This window comes from Phocoena phocoena, chromosome 9 (genome assembly GCF_963924675.1).
Source record: "Phocoena phocoena chromosome 9, mPhoPho1.1, whole genome shotgun sequence".
Taxonomy (NCBI): domain Eukaryota; kingdom Metazoa; phylum Chordata; class Mammalia; order Artiodactyla; family Phocoenidae; genus Phocoena; species Phocoena phocoena.
In genome coordinates, this window is record NC_089227.1 from 97,183,594 (window position 1) to 97,206,563 (window position 22,970).

Sequence of the window (22,970 nt, forward strand, 5' to 3'; positions counted from 1 at the left end):
ACATGAGTCCTATTCATCATAGTTGCTACAAAGGAAAGGAAGTAGGTTCTCTGAGAAAGAAAGGAGACAGACTAAATGTAGCTTAACGTATGGTAGAGTTGGAGAAGGTCTCTTCTCCTGTCATTTAAGATGTGATAAGTTATCCAAGAGAAAATTGGGAAAAGAGCGTGTTAGGCAGCTGTAATAAGTTGTTGAGGTTCTTTTATTTGTTTGTTTTGTTTTGTTTAAGATTCTGTTAGCTTGTGTCTCTTTCCTCCTTAAAGACAGTAGGCAGTCCTATACTTATGCCTTTTTGTGATACTGATTCCATTGCCTGGAATGTTCTTGTCTTTCATTTTCTATCTAATGAATTTTTTCTTATCCTCCCATGTTTTCGTTAAATATGAAAACATCAAACCGTCCTTACCCCTGACAAAAACCTGTACATGGATGTTTATAACAGCGTTTTTCATATTGCTAAAACTTGTAAACAATCAAGGTATCCTTCAGTAGGTAAATGGATAAAGAAACTGTGATACTTCCAGACAATGAAATATTCTTTAGCACTAAAAAGAAATGAGCTATTAAGCCATGAAAAGACATGGAGGAGAGTTAAACATGTACTACCAAGTGAAAGAAGCCAACCTGAAAAGGCTACATGCCCTGTGATTCCAACTATATGACATTCTGGAAAAGGCAAAACGATAGAGACAGTAAAAAAAAAATTGGAGTTTGGGGGAGATGAATAGATGTAGCAAAGGGTATTTTTAGGGCAGTGAAATTATTCTGTGACACTACAATGACGCACGGATGTCATCATAATTTGTTCAAGCCCCCATTAAATGTGTGACATGAAGAGTGAATCCTAAAATAAGCTATGGATTTGGGGAGATTATAACGTGTCGATGTAGGTTCATCATTGGTAACAAATGTAACATTCTTGTGAGTGATGTTGATAATTGTGTTGGAATGCGGGTGTATGGGAAATCTCTGTACTGCCCTCCAGTTTCGTTGTAAACATAAAACTGCTGTAAAAACCGGTCTTATAAAAAACGCAGAGTGTTGGCTGAGCCGGTCTCCCGTGTCTGACGCCTCCGCGAGCTCCATCTCTGTGGTGATGACGGTGAAAACCAAGGCTGCTGGGGACACCCTCACTTACTCCAGGATGAGGGGCATGGTAGCAATTCTCATCGCTTTCATGAAACAGAGAAGGATGGGCCCGAACAACTTTATTCAGAAGATTGCCAGTAACTCCTATGCATGCGAACACCCTGAAGTTCAGTCCGTTTTGAAAATCTCCCAACCTCAGGAGCCTGAGCTCATGAATGCCAACCCTTCTCCTCCACCAAGAAAGCGGTCCTGAAAAAGAAGGAGGAAAAGCATAGTATGTCAGAGCGGAATGTTCTCCTGAAGAACGTGAAACACCCTTTCCTGGTGGGCCTCCACTTCTCTTTCCAGACGGCTGACAAGCTGTACTTTGTCCTAGACTGCATTAACGGTGGAGAGTCGTTCTACCATCTCCAGAGCGAGCGATGCTTCCTGGAGCCACAGGCTCGGAGCTATGCTGCTGAAAGAGCCAGTGCCTTGGGTTACCTGCACTCTCTGAACATCGTTTATAGAGACCTAAAGCCAGAGAGTATTTTGCTGGTTTCACAGGGACGCATTGTCCTTACTGACTTTGGACTCTGCAAGGAGAACACTGAAAATAATGGCACGACGTCCACCTTCTGCGGCACACCCGAGTATCTTGCACCTGAGGTGCTTCATAAGCAGCCTTGTGATAGGACCATGGACCGGTGGTCTCTTGGGGCCGTCTTATATGAGATGCTGTATGGCCTGTCTCCCTTTTATAGCCGAAACACAGCTGAGATGTACGACAGCATTCTGAACAAACCCCTCCAGTTGAAGCCAGATATTACAAATTCTGCAAGACACGTCCTGGAGGGCCTCCTGCAGAAGGACAGGACAAAGAGGCTTGGTGCCAAGGTTGACTTTATGGAGATTAAGAATCACGTCTTCTTCTCCCTAATTAAGTGGGATGATCTCATTAATAAGAAGATTAACCCAAATGTGAGTGGACCCAGCGACCTGGGGCACTTTGATCCCGAGTTTACCGAAGAGCCGGTCCCCAATTCCATCGGTCGGTCGCCCGACAGCATCCTCCTCCCAGCCAGCGTCAAGGAAGCGGCCGAGGCCTTCCTGGGCTTTTCCTACGCACCTCCCGTGGACTCTTTCCTCTGAATGGTCTTAGGGTTGGTTGCGAAGCATTTTACGGGCGTTTTTGAAATGTTTTAGTTAGCCTTTGGGCAGAGCTGCCAGCTGACAGGACATCTGAAAAGAGAATTTGCTTTTTGGAATTTGGAAGCTTGCAATCTTGGCAATCTTATTGCACACTGTTTGCTGGAAGCTTTTCGAAGAGCACCTCCTCCTCAGTGAGCTCGGGAGGTTTTCCTTATTCTTCCTTCCAATGTGGTGCTATCTCTGAAATGAGCGGTAGAGGGCCGCCCCAGGCAGATGCAGTGGTCTCATTCGAAGGAGGACGCTGTTCAGAGAAGGAGCTTCTGAACGTCTGTCCGGGCCGTGATAACGAATCTTATGAAACGTGCCTTTTCTGATGAGATCGTGTTAGCTCCAAAGTTCTTCCCGTTGCCCAGTGTTTCCGTTCTGTTTTTCCTTGTGGACTTCCTGTGTGATCGGCCGTATGAGTGTGGTATGCTTGCTCACAGAAGGACTCAGTTATAAGCATCAGTGTGACACTTGCAGGACACTACAATGTGGGACATTGTGTGCTTCCTCCATATTTGGAAGACAAATTTATGTGTAGGCTTTTTTTTTTTGTAAGATATAGTTAATAACTAAAATTTATCGAAAATGGTCTTGCAGTGACTTGTATCCAGATGCTTAAAGAAGCATTGCTGCTACAAATATTTCCATTTTTAGAAAAGGTTTTTATGGACCAATGCCCCACTTGTCAGTCAGAGCCTGGTGTTTACATTGTTTAAAATATCACCTGTAAAATGGGCATTATTTATGTTTTTGTTTCTTTTTTGCATTCCTGATAAGTATATGTATTGTATAAAGAAAGTCTGTACATTGGGTTATAACACTAGAATATTTAAACCTACAGGCTTATTTGTAATGTAAACCACCATTTTAATGTACTGTAATTAACATGGTTATAATAATGTACAATTCTTTCCCCCCTCCCTACCACACACCTTTTTGTGTGTGTGATAAACCAATTTTGGTTTGCAATAAAACCTTGAAAAATATTTGCAGGAAAAAAAATACATTAGGATTTATATACACTACCAAATGTAAAATAGATAGCTAGTGGGAAGCAGCCGCCTAGCACAGGGAAATCAGCTGGGTGCTTTGTGACCACCTAGAGGGGTGGGATAGGGAGGGTGGGAGGGAGGGAGGCACAGAGGGAAGAGATATGGGGATATATGTATATGTATATCTGATTCACATTGTTATACAGCAGAAACTAACACCATTGTAAAGCAGTTATACTCCATTAAAGATGTTCAAAATAATACATTAAACTTTCACTTCCTTTATATTAAATTTGGTAAAATATCACATTTTCTGCTCTAAGGACTTAAGACCTTCGAAGGTTGCTAAAACCCAACTCCTTCCAATCCCCTCCAAGGACCTACAGGCCCAGCCTGTCCCTCACTCCCCATCGTCTGTCTGGTCTGTTTCCTTTTTGTTTACCCCACGCTTCTGCTCCTTCCACACTGGCCTTCATGTCCATCCTGCTCCTGGTCTTTCTTACTTTTATTTCTCGCCCTGAAACCACCATTCCACAGATACTAGGAAACCTGATGGCTTGTTCCCTCTTTTCCATGAAATCTGTGCCCCAAAATGATCTTATCAATGAGGGCTTCTCAGATGCCTCATTGAAAGGACATTCACTCACCCCCCACCAACCCCCAGTAGGTACCCTCACGTTCTTTCCCTGCTCTATTTTCCTCCATAGTAATTATCACCATCTGATACACTGTGTATTTTTTAAATGTGTTATTTATTATAATAGAAAACTCTGTGTTTTTCCCGGCTGCATACCTACTGTGGGCACTTTATAAATAATTGTTGAATGAATAAATGAATGCATATCATCTTAAATTCATAATCACTGAGCAGTTATCCTTAATACTAGTTATTTTTCATATCTTATTATAGAATCAATACATGTTATTTGAAGAACATTTCAAAAAACGTAGGAAACAGGAAAATAAAAGTCGCAATTATCATCATAAATGTGACATTATGGTTAACATTTTGGTTTATGTATTCGTTCAGCCATTTTCTGGTCTATAAATATAAACTTGATAAAATAGGGAGTATAGCATGAGCACTGTTTCGTGGCCCTTTTTTCTTTATCTGAACATACTGTAAATATTTGTTAATTAATTAAACATTCCTCAACAGCTTCACTTTATTGACTGTCTAATGGTCCACTGTCCACTTTGTACCAAATCAAGTACATGATCCAATCTGACGTGACCTGAGTCAGGAACACCAGAGGATGTTTATCTATAGCTCTTCAGTTAATTATTTAAAAGTGGAAGTGGGTTAAGTAGACTAGGAAATAGACTTGGTTGTCAATAAGTACATTGCATCTTATTTGTGAATACTGTCTTTGAATTAACCAGTAAATGAAACTAGAGGGTCAAAAACCGAGACGTTTACCAGTGAACCAACAAATTGCAATACAGAATAACCTCATCTGTAGGAAGATTGCCCTTGACAGCTAGAGTCCTCAAGTTCATTTAGGCATACTGCAGTTGACCTTGACACTCTTCAAATTATTGCTTTATTAAAAGTGCTAGGTAGCTCTGCCTCCTTACAAGACTAGAAGTTAAGTTAAAAAAAAAAAAAGGAAAGGGCACTGTTCACCATTCTTTTAGAGATTAAAACCTCTGCCTGGCTCCAGGGCAAATAGTTGATGCTATTTTTTTTTTTTTTTTTTTTTTTTTTGCGGTACGTGGGCCTCTCACTGTTGTGGCCTCTCCCGTTGCGGAGCACAGGCTCAGCGGCCATGCCTCACGGGCCCAGCCTCTCCGCGGCATGTGGGATCTTCCTGGACCGGGGCATGAACCCATGTCCCCTGCATCCGCAGGCGGACTCTCAACCACTGCGCCACCAGGGAAGCCCAGTTGATGCTGTTTCTGAATACCATTGCCTTTTTTTCATGAAGCAATATGAATTAAATTTCACAACCTTTTCTATATTACACAAAGGGTAAAAGTTGATATTATTTTTTGTGATAGGATTTATTTCTCTGAAATTAGAAGATCGACTTAGAGGAGACAAAAAAAAATTTTTTTAAGCCCCACAAATCTGTTTTTTTCTAGTATTAACAGTTCAGTAGATAATTTGAAACTGATTAATCTGTTAAACCATATTTCAGAAACATGCTGCAGCTGTTCATTGTCCAGCAGAATCTGAACTACAGGTCTTGAGGAATTCGCCCTTGGACCATGCAGACCAGACAGTTTCCTATTTGATTTATAACCATGATTCTTGCAACGTGACTGATTTTCTACTTATACTACCTTAAATTTTTTCTAATGTAGCTATTGGACTAAAAAAAGGCAGAATGGAAGAAAGTTAATCTGACTTTTTTAGATAATGGCATTGAATCTATTCGTTATCAGATGCTACTGTACTGATTGTGTTCAATATTTTTCAAAGTATATGAAGATCCCTACTGTATGTTCTATTTTCCATATTTTGAGAACGTATTGAAGTCCCCTTCCTTCCAGAAAAATCACCGTATAGCAGGGTGATCAAAGTATAAACAAATACTTATCACAGTAGATTGTCAATGATACAGGATGAAAGTGTTATATTCGAAATACCAAATTCTTATGTTCTTTTGAAAACGAAGAGCTCTCTCAGAAAAGTCAGTAACTTCAACTCTTACAAAATTCATTTGCTGGAGCCAAGTTATTTTAAAAGTTCTAAAGGCATGTACTGATGATATAGAAGAACCCTCAATATAACCCAAGGGTTCAAATGACAGGTCATGTTAAGGTGGTAAAGATCAGAGAGATGCTGTCTCTCACGTGGGATACAGCCAGGAAGATCTACACGTAACATCATGGGATAAAGTCAACTCTCTCTGCACAAGCACTTTTTAAAATGGAAAAATGCAGAAGTGTCCATTAGATAGATAAAGTGAATACATCTCGACAGCCAAAACTAGGAACGATTGTGGCTTCCTCACATTTAGGTGGATTTATTACCTCTCATTGTCAGTAATTCATTGATGCAACAGCCTTTTATGGCATTCGTGCTGTATGCCAGGTTCTTAGGCCCTGGGAATACAGGCTCAACAGGACAGGCACATGCCCCGTTCCCATCGTCCTTACTACCCAGTCAACAAGTAATAAACACATTTTTAAAGAATAAACAGTCAAGGTAATTTTAGATTGTGATTGGTGCTGTGAACAAAATAAAACAGTGCAATCCATTGAATAGCAAGTAATGTTTGGGGCATATGAAGGTGAAAATTGAGTTGGTGAATTTAGACACTGGCCAGAGAAAGAGAGGATGGTATTTGAGTTGGGGGCAGCCTGGAAAGAAGTCAGCCCTCTTTAGACCTGATGAAGGGAATTCTAGCTGGGAGGCAGGGAAGGGGGAAAGGACCGTGAGAGGGAGTGTGCTTTCTGTGTCTGAAAAAGAGAAAGGAGAGTGAAATTAAGAGCTTAGTGACCCAGAGGAGAAGAGTGAAATAAAATAACACCAGAGATCACTCAGGGCCAGACCACTGCAGGCTTTGGTGGAGTTGGGATTTCATACTCAATGCGAGGGGAAGCCGTCAGGAGCAATGGCCAGGAATAATCTGATCCCCATTTTTAAAAGATCCATCTGGCGACTGTGAAGAAAATGGATTTTAAAGGGATAAAGTTCGAATCGGGAAATAAGTACCCAATAAATATTTATTACATGAATAAATGGAATAAATTTGATGTACTTTGCTGAATGTCGTACTCATTGGATGTAGTGTAGGCATATCAATTGAGTGGCTGATTCTGTATGGTTTTCTCTGAGAACACCTACGTACAACTGCAGGAGTCTCTTCCTTTTAGTTGAAAGGTATGGTGTGGACAGAAGATATTGAAATTGCTGCGATATCATGGTATAGGGTATCACTTCAAGTAAGTTCCTGGGATCCAAATGGGAAGTGGTAAGAAAAATCTGACCACTTCAATATTATTAGGAGATCTGCACACCTAGAAGTAAATCCAATGCCACATATACAAATGTTATCCAAAGTGAATCTGGAGATGCTGTGACCTTGAAATTGTAGACCTCGAAATCATAGGTCTTGTAATCAGGCACCGCTCGGTTTTTGTCCTGATTCTATTATTCTTTAGCTATGAGGTCTCAAGCTTCCTCATCTGTAAAATGGTAATGATACCTATGTCAAAGGCTTACTAAAGTAACTCACTGAGAGAATTCTCTTGGAATATTTACTATATTGCCTGCCACATAAGTACTCAATAAATGATTGCTATTACTATTTCTTTATTGGTTGATTTTGGTTTAATGGTCTCTACTGTTTATGCTACTGAGATGGAAGAGGGACAGATGCCTCGTTTAACGCATGGCTACTGCAATGCATATGTAGCACGTTGGGCTGTGTCCCATTGAATAGAAAATGAACCAAAAAGTAAATAGAGTCACCTCCATTGACTAGTAAACAGGAAAGATTCAGTGAGAAGAAAAAGGGGGAGATAAAGTTTCCTTTTTTCACTTAATGATTTTCATTGCATACCAGGTAAAATATGTCCACTCAGTTGATTCAGTTCTAAATCCATTATCTTTAACTTTTCCCTAAATTAGCATTTGATGGCAAACTAATTGTGCTTCTCTTCATGACCTCTAAGTTCTTTGTGGAGTAGGTAAAGGAAACTAAATCCATTCTTCCATACATTGTATGAAAGGACAATTAATTCTCAAATCAACTACATAATCTGTTTTACCAATGAGCTAATACTCTTGCATTTTCTGTGCAGGAGTTTAACCCTGCTATGCAGATGCAGATATAAATAATAAAGGTCCCTATATAAAATTAAATACACAAAAACAATATTTATTTTTATTTTAAAACAGAAGGCAATATTTGTATGGGAATTTCTGTGATAGGTCAAGTATGCTAAAGACCAGATGGTAAATGTTCTCGCCTATTTAAACATATATGGGAGATGAGTTGGAGTCCTTGGTGGTTTTGCCCGAAGGAGGAGCAAACATTTTTCTAGAATGTTCCTATAACACGGATTTTTTTAACCATTTACTTTCTATTGCTATAATGTAAAAAAATCATAGAAAAACTGACCCAAAACTAGACATTTGAAGTAATGGAAAAACTGAGGAGAGTCTGGATAAGACAGAAGCTAGTCATCCAAATTCTGGCCCTTAGGAATAAAATCTCGATTTCTTTCTTCCATGTGCTAATACTGGGAAAACCTCAGCCTAATACTACCTTTGAAAGTCACAACTATCCCAAGAAAATATTTATTAGACCAGGTTAAGTTAAAATAACTGAACTTGAAAAAAATTATTTAAAAATACTGGAAGAGAGGGCTTCCCTGGTGGCGCAGTGGTTGAGAGTCCGCCTGCCGAGGCAGGGGACACGGGTTCGTGCCCCGGTCCGGGAAGATCCGGCATGCTGCGGAGCGGCTGGGCCCGTGAGCCATGGCCGCTGAGCCTGCGCATCCGGAGCCTGTGCTCCACAACGGGAGAGGCCACAACTGTGAGAGGCCCGCGTACCGCAAAATAAATAAATAAATAAATACTGGAAGAGAAAGTCTTATTTATACTTCCTGCACTTGCCATACATTCAAGGAATAATACAATACTTATATTTTAAAATACATCTGTAAATTATTATTAAATTTGAAGACATTTGGCTTCCAGATAGGATTACACCCTTTCCATAGAGAGAAGTAATTGGGGTATGGGATTTCCACAGATGACAAGTGGAATGAGCTCACTTTGTTTCGGTTTTTTAATAGAATGCTAAAGTTAGCAAAGTCCTGAGGTGAAAAACACAGAGACTATTCAAGTAATGCGTGTCAAGGAAAGAAGACAAAGCACCATGTGTCTAAGTGTATCAAGGCAAAATACTTCTGTAAGCAGCAGCCCAAGTTTATAGGGAGTAAAAATAATGGATCTGCCACGGCTGTAAAGAAACATTGTGAAGTTATTGTTAGTGCTGTCATCCCTCCTTCCTTCCTTCCTTCCTTGTTCTCTCCTCTTTATTTAGAGGAAAATTAGAAAAAACTCACACACACACAAGGAATCATAATCTTGGGAATAAAGTCTCTAAAATAAAGAAGTACTAGATCCCATACAAGTCTTCTCTTGGTCAGAGTGTGGAAACGGATGCTTCTTATACTTTGTGAAGAATTTAAGGGGTGATATTAACCTCCGTGATGACTCAGGAAGCACCTGAGTCATGACTTCAGTGTCCTTTTCATTCAAATCCTGAAACTCTCCACTAGGCTAGACAAGAAACACCACCTTATTTGTCCAAAGGATTTTCCGCTGTCTTTGAAGCAAAGTAACGAAAAGCATGCTTTCTCCAGGAAGTCAGGGAGATGGTACAGAGGATAGCATCGTCATCAGTAGTTGGGTACACAGGTAGTTGCTTTCTCAGCTGGTGAGGACAGCAGTTGGCTATGTTTGGGCAACTGGGTGAGCAGACAGAGCATCAGGAAATCCAGGAGCAGGAAGCACGATACAGTCCTGGAGCATCGAGACGGGACTCCAGACACTGAAATGAGCGTCAGGGGAAGAGAGACCATCTCTGCAGGAAGTGAGATGCTACTAGGGAATTAGCACAGACGTTCAGCTTGGATTTGAAGATAGTTTTGGCCATAAGGAGCAAGGCAGGAGGCTATAGATTGGAAACAGAAGAGTTTAGGGGGAGGTATGGCCTCTGAAATTTTCCCTGACAACGGAGAGGAAGGGTCATAAAACCTGAGGCAGGAAGAGTAATGTAGCTCTAGCTTCAAAAGTTAGGAATTGAATGCACAGGATGTAAGGAGACCATTGAGTTATGTATTCCCCTGAGAATATGCCTTTTCCAGTTTGTTTTTTTTTTCCTAAATACGAATCGAAGATATTGCTAGAATTTCTGTCCTGATAGCACTGCTTGGTTTTGGAGTCCTTTGCTAGTCTTAATTGTTTTCTGGGTATCCGGCTTGTATTTCCAAATGTGTGATATAAAACATGTATTTAAGTGCTATACTTTTTAAAGATGTGTTATGAAAATTTTCCAACATTATTTTTCAATCACAGATACAATTGAATGATACTCTGATGTCAATTACATCAGTTCTGAAGTCATTTGACCTTGCAAATTCCTGCCCATACTGCTTGCCGATAGAGATCTCTCTTGGCCACACTCTCGTAGGTGAAGGGCAACAGCCGTTTCATCTCTCTTCGCCAATCATTTCCTCTGTTCCAGCATGATTCGTACAGAATTCTTACAGCTAGTCTGAAGACTGACTGAAATTGTATGAAAATAAAACTCAAGGCCCATCTGCTCCTCTAGTTTTCATCCAAGATTCCCTGGAATGGGAGTGCACTGGAGATCGAATGTTTGCCATAACTGTGTGGCTGTAGTTTTGGAAGACATCCTAGTATGGGAAAATACAATCCTAAATTATTTCAAATGTTAGCATTCTCTCCCTCTCTACTACTACTACTACTACTACTACTATAAAAATTCTAACTTGATTTCCTTATATTTAATGTCTGCAGAACGTTGAGACAGATGTTCTAGAACAACAAGCAAGCTGTCTCTTTGGAAGATGGAATGTGTAATAACTATTATTACAGTTGGAGATAAAAATAGATAGTTCATCATCATAGTCAGTCTGGCAATATGGGCACACGTGGAGTGCAGCGACAGCCTTCTCCAGGAAATTTCATCCCCGTTGTTGTCTCTCCATGATTTTGCCTAAGCTTTCCTTTCTCCACAGTGTCCTCAACCCTCTTCATCTACATGCCCTCAATTCTTCAGGTCGGATTCATTATTTGTATGTTACCTGCTACCATAATTGATCATTAATCTTTCTTCTTCGTGGATACAAAGAATATTTATTATACTAAACCAGAGGTTGGAAAACTTTTCCTGTAAAGGTCAGAGAGTAAATACTTTCGCTTTGGCGGCCATATAGTCTTTTTTTTTTTTTTAACATCTTTATTGGAACATAATTGCTTTAAAATAGTGTGTTAGTTTCTACTTTATAACAAAGTGAATCAGCTATACATATACATATATCCCCATATCTCTTCCCTCTTGCATCTCCCTCCCACCCTCCCTATCCCACCCCTCTAGGTGGTCACAAAACACCGAGCAGATCTCCCTGTGCTATGAGGCTGCTTCCCACTAGCTATCGATTATTTTTTACATTTGGTAGTGTATGTATGTCAATGCAATTCTCTCACTTTGTCACAGCTTACCCTTCCCCTCCCCGTGTCCTCAAGTCCATTCTCTAGTAGGTCTGAGTCTTTATAACCGTCCTGCCCCTAGGTTTTCATAACCATTTTTTTTGTTTCTTTAGATTCCATATATATGTGTTAGCATATGGTATTTGTTTTTCTCTTTCTGACTTACTTCATTCTGTATGACAGACTCTAGGTCCATCCACCTCACTGCAAATAACTCAATTTCATTTCTTTTTATGGCTGGTAATATTCCATTGTATATATGTGCCACATCTTCTTTATCCATTCATCCGATGATGGACAGTTACGTTGCTTCCATCCTGGCTATTGTAAATAGAGCTGCAATGAACATTGTGGTACATGACTCATTTTGAATTATGGTTTTCTCAGGGTATATGCCCAATAGTGGGATTGCTGGGTCATGTGGTAGTTCTATTTTTAGTTTTTTAAGGAACTTCCATACTTTTATCCATAGTGGCTGTATCAATTTACATTCCCACTAACAGTGCAAGAGGGTTCGCTTTTCTCCACACCCTCTCCAGCATTTATTGTTTCTGGATTTTTTGATGATGGCCATTCTGACTGGTGTTAGGTGACACCTCATTGTAGTTTTGCTTTGCATTTCTCTAATGATTAGTGATGTTGAGCATCCTTTCATGTGTTTGTTGGCAATCTGTATATCTTCTTTGGAGAAATGTCTGTTTAGGTCTTCTGCCCATTTTGGGGTTGGGTTGTTTGCTTTTTTGATATTGAGCTGCATGAGCTGCTTGAGCTGTAAATTTTGGAGATTAGTCCTTTGTCAGCTGCTTCATTTGCAGACACTTTCTCCTGTTCTGAGGGTTGTCTTTTCGTCTTGTTTATGGTTTCCCTTGCTGTGCAAAAGCTTTTAAGTTTCACTAGGTCCCATTTGTTTATTTTTGTTTTTATTTCCATTTCTCTAGGAGGTGGGTCAAAAAGGATCTTGCTGTGATGTATGTCATAGAGTGTTCTGCCTATGTTTTCCTCTAAGAGTTTGATAGTGTCTGGCCTTACATTTAGGTCTTTAATCCATTTTGAGTTTATTTTTGTGTATAGTGTTAGGGAGTGTTCTAATTTCATTCTTTTACATGTAGCTGTCCAGTTTTCCCAGCACCACTTATTGAAGAGGCTATCTTTTCTCGCTTGTATATTCTTGCCTCCTTTATCAAAAATAAGGTGACCATATGTGCATGGGTTTTTCTCTGGGCTTTCTATCCTGTTCCATTGAGCTATATTTCTGTTTTTGTGCCAGTAACATACTGTCTTGATGACTGTAGCTTTGTAGTATAGTCTGAAGTCAGCTATCCTGATTCCTCCAGCTCCATTTTTCTTTCTCAAGATTGCTTTGGCTATTTGGGGTATTTTTTGTTTCCATACAAATTGTGAAATTTTTTGTTCTAGTTCTGTGAAAAATGCCACTGGTAGTTTGATAGGGATTGCATTGAATCTGTAGATTGCTTTGGGCAGTATTGTCATTTTCACAATATTAATTCTTCCAATCCAAGAACATGGTATATCTCTCCATCTGTTGGTATCATCTTTAATTTCTTTCATCAGTGTCTTATAGTTTTCTTCATATAGGTCTTTTGTCTCCTTAGGTAGGTTTATTCCTAGGTATTTTATTCTTTTTGTTGCAGTGGTAAGTGGGAGTGTTTCCTTAATTTCTCTTTCAGATTTTTCATCATTAGTGTATAAGAATGCAAGAGATTTCTGTGCATTAATTTTGTATCCTGCTACTTTACCAAATTCATTGATTAGCTCTAGTAGTTTTCTGGTAGCATCTTTAGGATTCTCTATGTATAGTATCATGTCATCTGCAAACAATGACAGCTTTACTTCTTCTTTTCTGATTTGGATTCCTTTTATTTCTCTTTCTTCTCTGATTTCTGTGGCTAAAACTTCCAAAACAATATTGAATAATAGTGGTGAGAGTTGGCAACCTTGTCTTGTTCCTGATCTTAGTGGAAATGGTTTCAGTTTTTCACCATTGGGGACGATGTTGGCTGTGGGTTTGTCATATATGGCCTTATTATGTTGAGGAAACTTCCCTCATTGCCTACTTTCTCCAGGGTTTTTATCATAAATGGGTGTTTTGAATTTTGTCAAAAGCTTTTTCTGCATCTATTGAGATGATCATATAGATTTTCTCCTTCAGTTTGTTAATATGGTGTTTCACGTTGATTGTTTTGCGTATATTGAAGAATCCTTGCGTTCCTGGAATAAACCCCACTTGCTCATGTTGTATGATCCTTTTAATGTACTGTTGGATCTGTTTGCTAGTATTTTGTTGAGGATTTTTGCATCTATGTTCATCAGTGTTATTGGCCTGTAATTTTCTTTCTTTGTGATACCTTTGTCTGGTTTTGGTATCAGGGTGATGGTGGCCTCATAGAATGAGTTTGGGAGTGTTCCTCCCTCTGCCATTTTTTGGAAGAGTTTGAGAAAGATAGGTGTTAGCTCTATTCTTAATGTTTGATAGAATTCGCCTGTGAAGCCATCTGGGCCTGGGCTTTTGTTTGTTGGAAGATTTTTAATCACAGTTTAAATTTCAGTGCTTGTGATTGGTCTGTTCATATTTTCTATTTCTTCCTGGTTCAGAGTCAGCAGGTTTTGCATTTCTAAGCATTTGTCTATTTCTTCCAGGTTGTCCATTTTATTGGCATAGAGGTGCTTGTAGTAATCTCTCATGATCCTTTGTATTTCTGCAGTGTCAGTCGTTACTTCTCCTTTTTCCTTTCTAATTCTATTGATTTGAGTCTTCTCCCTTTTTTTCTTAATGAGTCTGGCTAATGGTTTATCAATTTTGTTTATCTTCTCAAAGAACCAGCTTTTAGTTTTATTGATCTTTGCTATTGTTTTCTTCATTTCTTTTTCATTTATTCCTGATCTGATTTTTATGACTTCTTTCCTTCTGCTAACTTTGGGTTTTTTTTTTTGTTTTTCTTTCTCTAATTGCTTTAGGTGTAAGGTTAGGTTCTTTATTTGAGATGTTTCATGTTTCTTGTTTCTTGAGGTAGGATTGTATTGCTATAAACTTCCCTCTTAGAACTGCTTTTGCTGCATCCCATAGGTGTAGGCCGTATAGTCTCATTTTGTGACATTGTGCTGCCCTGTGAATGTAGCCGCATGCAATACATAAATGAGTGAGTGGGGCTGTTCTCCAACACAGCTTTACTTACAAAAGCAAGCAGTGGGCCCAATTTGGCCTGTGGGATATATCTGTGGACTCCTGTGCTTGACAATGCTAGGGGGTTTTAGGGCTTGTGAGAAACTTAGCTAATTTCTTCATATTATATGTGAGTCATCTGTAGATAGGGGGTTAACTGGCATACTCAAGGTCACACACTTAGGACAGAGCAACTAGTGACAAGGAAGTCACCTAAAAAACAGCCCTGCATTTTTAATTTATTTGTTACTTTCAGTACTTGGTTATATTCTATTCATCATTGAATTACAAACTGGTGATATTATTCTCTTGTTTCATGTTTAATTACTTTACGTGGGTCCATATATTATTGCATCTCATGAGGGGATGGGAGGTAGATAGATTATAGATAGATAGATAGGTGATACATAGGTAGATTTTATTGCCCAAACTTGTTAGAACAGTACGGAGCATAGAGTAAGATCTCTAGAAATATTTGTGGTTAAAGTCTTCCAGGAGAACATACAGTTATGTAGCATTTTTCTTAATTACATGGTTATAGATTTTGTCTCAGTTTAAAAGATTGTGAGGTTGCCAATGCTTAAATTCTGATAATAAGTTTATAGTCACCTTTTTTAAAAAAAGCAAATAACCTTTTATATGCTCTTATCTTTCCTGACCCAAGTTTTATTCTAATTTTGTTATTTTGATTTATATGGGTTTTAAAAATCAGTGAAAAAATTTTAATTTGGTATGAAGATGATTAATTTGTTATGGAAGTCAATTTTTTAAAAAAAATATAATAAGGATAAACTATCTTCAGGTTTTATAACTGCTATATTTAAATTCTAAATTTAAACTAGTTAATGGATCACTTAATTATTTATCAACTTCATTTTAATTACTTTCCATGTGTAACATGTAACTATATATGCATTGAATGCTTACTTTTGGAAAATGTGTCATTCCTTATTACCAGGTGTAAGCTAGCCTTGTTGAGCAGGTTTAAACTAGAAAAGGCTTCTCCTGGCACGATCCTGTTGATTTCTAGCAGAGCTCACTTCCTCTTTTCCTTCAAATTACTACTCAGAGGTCACCTGATCAAAGGGGCTTTTCTTGACTAGGCAGCAAAAAACAGCAACTCTCTCAACCTCCACCCCACCCCGCAAACTCCTTGGCCCCTCTTTCATATTCAGTGTCTCTCTGTAGTATTTTTCACCATCTCATACTATAAATTAACCTTTATGTTTTTACCTGTTTGTTTTTGTTTTAGTTATTTTTACTTTCTGCTGGAACATAAATTATATGAGGACAGGAATGTTGTCAGTTTCATGTACTGCTGCATTTCCTGTGCCTACACACCACAGGTTCTTTTTTACATATTGATTTAATTTTTAATTCTTTTCTTTTCTTTTCTTTTTTATTGAAGTATAGTTGATTTACAGTGTTGTCTTAGTATCAGGTGTTCAGCACAGTGATCCATAAATAAATATATATATAGATGTTCTTTTGCCAATTCTTTTCCCTTATAGGTTATTACAAATTATTGAGTATAGTTCTCTGTGCTATAAAGTAGGTCCCTGTTGGTTATTGGTTATTTATTTTGTATGTAGTAGTGTCTATATGTCATAGATTCTTATTTTATATGAATGAATAAAATAAAAATATGCTAAAAACATTAGCATCTTCTTAATATAATGGAAACTTTTGAAGTAACGATTACTCCTTAAAGTTAAATGCAGAATTTACATCAAAAGACTGTACAAAGTTAGACTGAGTCAGAAGTTAGGAAATCAAGGTTTTATATGTGTGCTCAGTGGCATCTAAACTGAACAGTAAATTTTTAGACAATTAACATGAAATCCTTCACTGTGGATTCTTACTTTGTGAATTGATACTTTTAAAATAAATGTTATGTTCATCATTTCATTCTTTTACATTTAACTTTCCAGGGACTATATTCATACACACATGCATATTTTTCAGAGGCACTTGTAGCAGAACTAAGAAAAATAAGAAATCTGACTATGATTTACAAGGATCGATGTGTTCATTTTAACTTCAGTTTTGTACACACTTGAGTGGTGAGATAATGAATAATAATTCATTTCCCCAGTATCACTGGGGACTTCAATCCACTTGAGCGACTTTTCAAGAAAACAAGTTCACTCCTTCTACTGCTAGTTTCTTTTCCTGTTTATGAGTATCTGAGAGAGCAGCCATTCTAGAGCATACAGTGTAGCTCTGTAGCATATTAAACAGAATACTGAACACGTGTAAACACTTGTTGGGGATTTAAGACCATCTCTCTAAAAGTTAGGTGTTGCACCATGTTGTAATTCAGCATCATGCTTTAAGACTGAGTCTGTTGGGTTTAGGTGGTGTTGTTGTTTTTCGTTCATTTATCCCCCCTCCCTCCCTCCCTCCCTCCCTTCCTTCCTTCTACAAATGTTGTGAGAGTGTGTACCAAGTGCCAGGTACTGTTCAGATCACTGGAAAGTAAGCATTAAGCAAACTATCAAAAACTTTATTTCCGTAGAGCTTCCAATCGAGTGGGAGAGAAAGACAACCCGACAACTGAATGAGTGAAAACACAACGTGTCAGGTGGCTCTAAATGCTGTGAAGGAAAATAAAGCTGGAAGTGGGTACAGAGAACGAGGGCAGTGCGGTATTTGTGGAGCTGGGTGGATTAGGAAAGCTCGTCTGCATTGTGAGAGATAACATTGAGCAGAACCTGGGGGAGGTGAGGGACGAGGCTGGTGGTCGCTGGAAGAGCAACAGCAAAGGCCAGGGCAGGAGCAGGTCTGTTGTTGCAGTTAGAAGGAAAGGGTGGCTGGACAGCAAAGCACAAGGATGCTGGAAGATGTGATCAGTGCAGGGACCACTGTGGGCCATTGGAGGACATTGCACTTCATTCCAAGTGACTGAGAACAGGAGCCAGGGGATATTTTGAGTGCAGGAGCCACCTTACCCACCTATATTTTTAAAACTGTCCCTTTGGCTACTGTGTACAGAAGGACTATAGCAAGGGAGGAAGCAGGAAGGCTATTCAGTCTTTCACAGCAGTGATCGTGGATGGCTTCTTGGCCCAGATGACCAGGTGACATGAGGGGGTAGGATTTGGGATATTCCTGTCTGAGAAGACAAGGACCTTGGTGCAGTCTTCTAGACAGTGAGAGGAGACTGAAAAGAACCCCAAGAGTTGAGTCCTGGGCCCTTTAACATTTAGACATTAGGAAGGTGAGAACAATCCATCAAAGTGGAATGGGAGAGTCAGCAGTAGTAAGGGAGGAGGGAAAGAAAGTTAATGGCAGTGTAGAAGCCAAGCGAGGAGTAGAACTGAGGGAACACCTGGTTCCAGTGCAGTCGATTAGTCAAGTATGATGGGAGCTGATTAATTTTTTTAGACAGCAGTGCTTTTCGTGTTGGTGATTATCTTGTCTTCTCTTACCAACACCTCTTTCCTGATCTTTTAGTTTGGATATTATTCCTCCTGGTCTTCCCTCCTTCAGTCTCCATGTTTCTAACCCCAAATCCCTATAATGAATAAATAACTGAAGATTTTTAGGAGATGCCAAAGCTTGGGAAATAAACAACCGCAACGTTATTCATGATTCTGAGATAGCAGGCCTGCGTTGAGGCCCCTCAGAATAAAGCGCTCTATCATAGTTGTAACTCTTGAGAATCAGAAGGTGGTTTAAACTGTGCCTGTGGTTTATTAGAATGATCATAGTTGAGTTACCGAAATTCCAATCATTTGCTGGATAGATTTTAAATTTTGTACTATATTCAGTGATTATTTTAACAAATCATTTTATCCAATGAATATTTAAAGATCTTTATTGAATCTCTCTCTCTTGTCTTTTCAGAAAAATGTGATGAGCCACTTGTGTCTGGACTCCCCCATGTAGCTTTCAGCAGCTCATCCTCTATGTCTGGGAGCTATTCTCCTGGCTATGCCAAGATCAACAAGCGAGGGGGTAAGGCGACTTTTATTTCATTTGTCGACAAATGTATTAAAGGAGAACATGTTATATTTACAACTGCATTTCTAAAGTATATTTTATTGTACAACAGCTATTAGCTGGCACCCAAAATCATTCTCCCCGCTTTTGTTAACAGAGACATAGATACTTACTATAAACCACTTTTGTAGCCACTATTGTGGAGTGATATAGAAAAAAAATGAGCTAGAAATAAGAGACGGTAAATTAAAGAGGAAGGATTTTTGGAGTTGCATATGATAATGAATTCAAAATGACATAAAAATCCTGAGTTAAGGAAAGTCTTGTTAATCAGAAAATCATTTAGAAAGAAGTTAAAAAAGAATTGGTTCCAAATATGTGTACCATGCACAAAAAAGAATACTTTGTATTAACTGCTTTTTTCCCTTTTTATTAATGTACACACTTAGTTTCTATTGAAAATACAGGATGAAAAAATATGACCCTTTGCAATTTCTACCCCAGCATACAGAATTTAGCTTTGTTACTAAAGCCATGTAAAAATCTGTGTACATTTGCAACTAAAATTTGACTTTTGGACTTTAAAGACATGGTATTAATTAGTAAATGATGATTTCAAAGTAGACAGCAATTGATAGAGAATAAAAGAAGATGATTAAGAACAGAAACTTAAAACTCTTTTGCTTCAAAGGAATGCTGATATAAATATCAGTGAACGACAGCTTGGAAAGAAACAATATTTTCTTGGATAACTATGTATCAGCTAACAAAGACCATAATTTTTTTTCAGTAAAACAGGAAATACTAAGCTTAAATCACAACCAATTCAGGAAAAAAATGTGAAAAAATAAAGAAGGAAGGAAAAGGAGGGAGGGAAAAAATATAAACAAAGGTGAAAAAAAAGAGAACAAGGGAAAACCCAAAAGGGGAAGAAAAAAGAAGAGGGGAAGAAAGAAAAAAATATCAGAAAAGAGAGAAAAAAACATCAGAGAGATTCAGAAAGATCAAAAGGGAGAAGAAAACATGTAAGGAAAAAGTAGAATAATATATACAGAAATTCACACAAGTGTGAAGATACCTTAATCAGTTAAAAAAGAAACTTTGGTGAAAGAGATATACTGACAGAGGTAGAGGAAATAAATTTTAAATATATATACAGCTTTGATTTCAAAGTAGTATTCATCAGCTGCTTTATTTTTTTCAGTGAGTTTTTTTAAATTGAGGTATAATTGACATAACAATATATTAGTTTCAGGTGTACAACATAACGATTTCATATGTGTATACATATATGTATTGCAAAATGATCACCACAATAAGTCTAGTTAACATCTGTCACTATACACAGTTACAAACTGTTTTTCTTGCATGAGGATTTTAAGATCTAGTCTCTTAGTAACTTTCAAATATGTAGTGCATTATTGTTAACTGTAGTCACCATACTGCATATTACATCCTCATGATTTACTTATTTTATAACTGGAAATTTGTACCTTTTGACCCCCTTCACTCATTTCACTTAACCCCTCCCCACCCCACCCCCGCCTCTGGGAACCACCAGTCTGTTCTCTGTATCTGCGTAGTTACGCTTATTTCATCATGTGATATTCATCAGGCTATGGGCATGGGAGACCTGGTGAGTAACTATAAGTTTTCAAAAATTTTCCTTAAACATGTCAAAGTAATGAAAATTTGAATATATTCCTTTTCCATAAAAGTCACTAAATCCAAACCAAAAAAAAAGAATATAGATAGAAAAACATGAAACAAAGAACTTCCCATACCCAAAATCATAATTATGATGCAGACCAGCCTAGCACTAATAAATGTGGAACAAAATATAAAAGGGAAAAGAAATAATACATAGATCCCCAGATGCCAAGGGGATGTGATATTCCCTAAAGGAAGTGTCATGATATTGAGAGGTCGAAAACAACTTTAATGAAAGGAAGCAGTCTCAAAATATTTCTTTAGAAAGTTTTGTGTGAAAATATGACTGATGAATTTTATACCCAGTGAATTTGAGCAAGTTATGTCAAGCGTACAACCTCTTCAGGAATACAAATGAAACACTCCAACCAACAGTGAGATGAGTGAAAAAAAGAAAGAAAGAAAGAAACCATGGTCCAATGATGTATACTGAGCAGTGAATTCATTTAAATGTAAGGCTGTGACTAGATAATTTAGGAATTACAGTTGTAGAACAGAGTATAAATGTTACAGATGCAAGAAGGTAAAAATACCAAACTATGGGATTAGATATGTGCTTTTCCCCCTGCCCCCAACTTTTCAGAACAGGAGGCCACTAGATGCGTAACTTTATGTGCAGATTTATTTTTTAGGAATTAATATATTTTATGAAGAAACCTCAACAGTTTTTTTGTTGTCCTCATTCTAGTGAAGTTATGTGAAAATATTTTTTCATTTTAAAATAGTACAAGTTGTCACTTTGAATTATTTAGAGCTATTTATCTATTTATCTACTCGTATATGTAGAGTGAGGTATCTGAAATTAAACTTCTAAAATGTTAACTTTCTTTAAACCTGAGGATGGGATTTGGGGAATGTTTTCACTTTCTTTATAATAAGTTTCTTTATAGAATGTATACATCTATACCTATACATATATGTACATAGGTAGAGGTACAAATACAATGCATTTCCAATAAGAGAGTTGTTTTGAAGGCAAATGATTATAAAATACAATTTATGGTTTCTTAGTTGTTTAGAAGCTTATTTGACTTTTGATACAATTGTATCTTTGACTATTGATACAATGCATTATCATGTGTTAGGGTAAAAACCTGATGTTGTAGTTCATTGGGAAAAAGCATTGTCTGTGCTATAGTTATAGATTTATGCTTGCCTATGGTCCATTTTATCAATATTTGTTATGCGGGAAGGTTTAGTTACTTATTTTTTCTCTCCCAAAGACCCCTTTTGCTTCTCAGTGGTGTATGTGCATAGTTGCCTATAACTTCCTCACCCAGCCCACCCTACACTATCTACGTGTTTGGGACTGTCACACTAAATGGCCACGTCTCCACTCCTCACACTGCCCTGCCTCTGCATGTACATACAAGACACCCATGCACAGGGCTAGCTTAACCCTGGTTGAGGTTAGTAACCTCAGTATGGGTCAAGGTAGCCAGCATCAGAGAGGAGGGTTATTTCCTCTACAAGGAAAAACCAAAAAGAACTCCACATATGGTTATTTCAATTAAAAAAAAAAAAAAAGGAAGCTTTTTTTTTTTTTTTTGCGGGACGCAGGCCTCTCACTGTTGTGGCCTCTCCCATTGCGGAGCACAGGCTCCAGACGCGCAGGCTCAGCAGCCATGGCTCAGGGGCCCAGCCGCTCCGCGGCATGTGGGATCTTCCCCTACCGGGGCACGAACCCGTGTCCTCTGCATCGGCAAGCGGACTCTCAACCACTGAGCCACCAGGGAAGCCCCGAAGCTTTTTCATTCTGTTATAAAGTTTATATGCAGATGCCCTTGGAAGAGGAGCCATGTTGACTGAGATTCATGCTAAGGTATAAATGGCTAATGACCAGCATTGGGTGAGAATTGTTTTGTTTTGTTTTTAGTACAGCACAAAATTACATATCTTAAAAATAAATATATACCTTAAATTATATATCATAAAAATAAAGAAGAGAATTCTAAAGGGAGAAGAAAATAAGGTATATGTCAGGGAGGAAAGAAATGCTAGTGATATATTTTTTTACTTGACTATTGGCAAGAATCATCTGATACATACACCACATAACCATCTGAAAGCAGGAAGATATTATCCTGCCAGAGAAGGATAAAAGAATGTAACTTGCTAATTATACAAATACAGAAAAGAACAAATTCAGTTGAGTATTCTGTTGATAAACATTGCTTCAAGTTTTTATCATTTATTTAAATGATATTCTTCAAATACATTTTGGAGTGATAGATTTATGAATACGTAGAAGAGCAAAATATAAATGCAAATATACATTCAGACAACAGATTGACACACATTTATAGAATGGAGTTTAGCTTTTGGGTCCCTGCAGTACAAATCCATCTGCTACAACCTTGATGTCAGGGACCAGAACATGACAAAACTGGGAGGAAATGTGATGTTTAAATGAAAAAATCCACTTGTAATTCTATCAAGTCTTTTGGAGCCTACTGCTTTAAGGGTTTTGGTTTTTGTTTTCATTTTTGTTTGTTTGTTTTAAAACAGTACCTACCTCCTGTGACCTGTGTTCTGAATTTATCTTCCCATTCTTGGTGCATTGGAGCTTTCCCAGTCTTGTGTCATTCTGAGTCAATAGCAATTAGATGGATTACTCTTTCCAAAGGGTAGCACAGATATGAGCCCTTTGAGAGTTCTGTGGAAGGTATCCACCACC

At 38.1% G+C, this 22,970-nt stretch overlaps 2 protein-coding genes across 2 annotated transcripts in view; both read left to right on the forward strand.

The window, feature by feature from the left end:
- Positions 1 to 22,970, forward strand: part of CNTNAP2 (contactin associated protein 2) — a 2,069,520-nt gene that overhangs the window by 593,774 nt on the left and 1,452,776 nt on the right. Inside the window, exon 2 of the mRNA XM_065883648.1 lies at positions 18,488 to 18,598. Coding sequence (XP_065739720.1) covers positions 18,488 to 18,598 — 111 coding nt within the window. The remainder of the gene's footprint in view (positions 1 to 18,487; positions 18,599 to 22,970) is intronic.
- Positions 1,097 to 2,220, forward strand: LOC136128132 (serine/threonine-protein kinase Sgk1-like). Its single transcript, XM_065883855.1, is given in 2 exon segments — positions 1,097 to 1,325; positions 1,328 to 2,220. Coding segments are annotated over 2 exon segments (1,122 nt in total).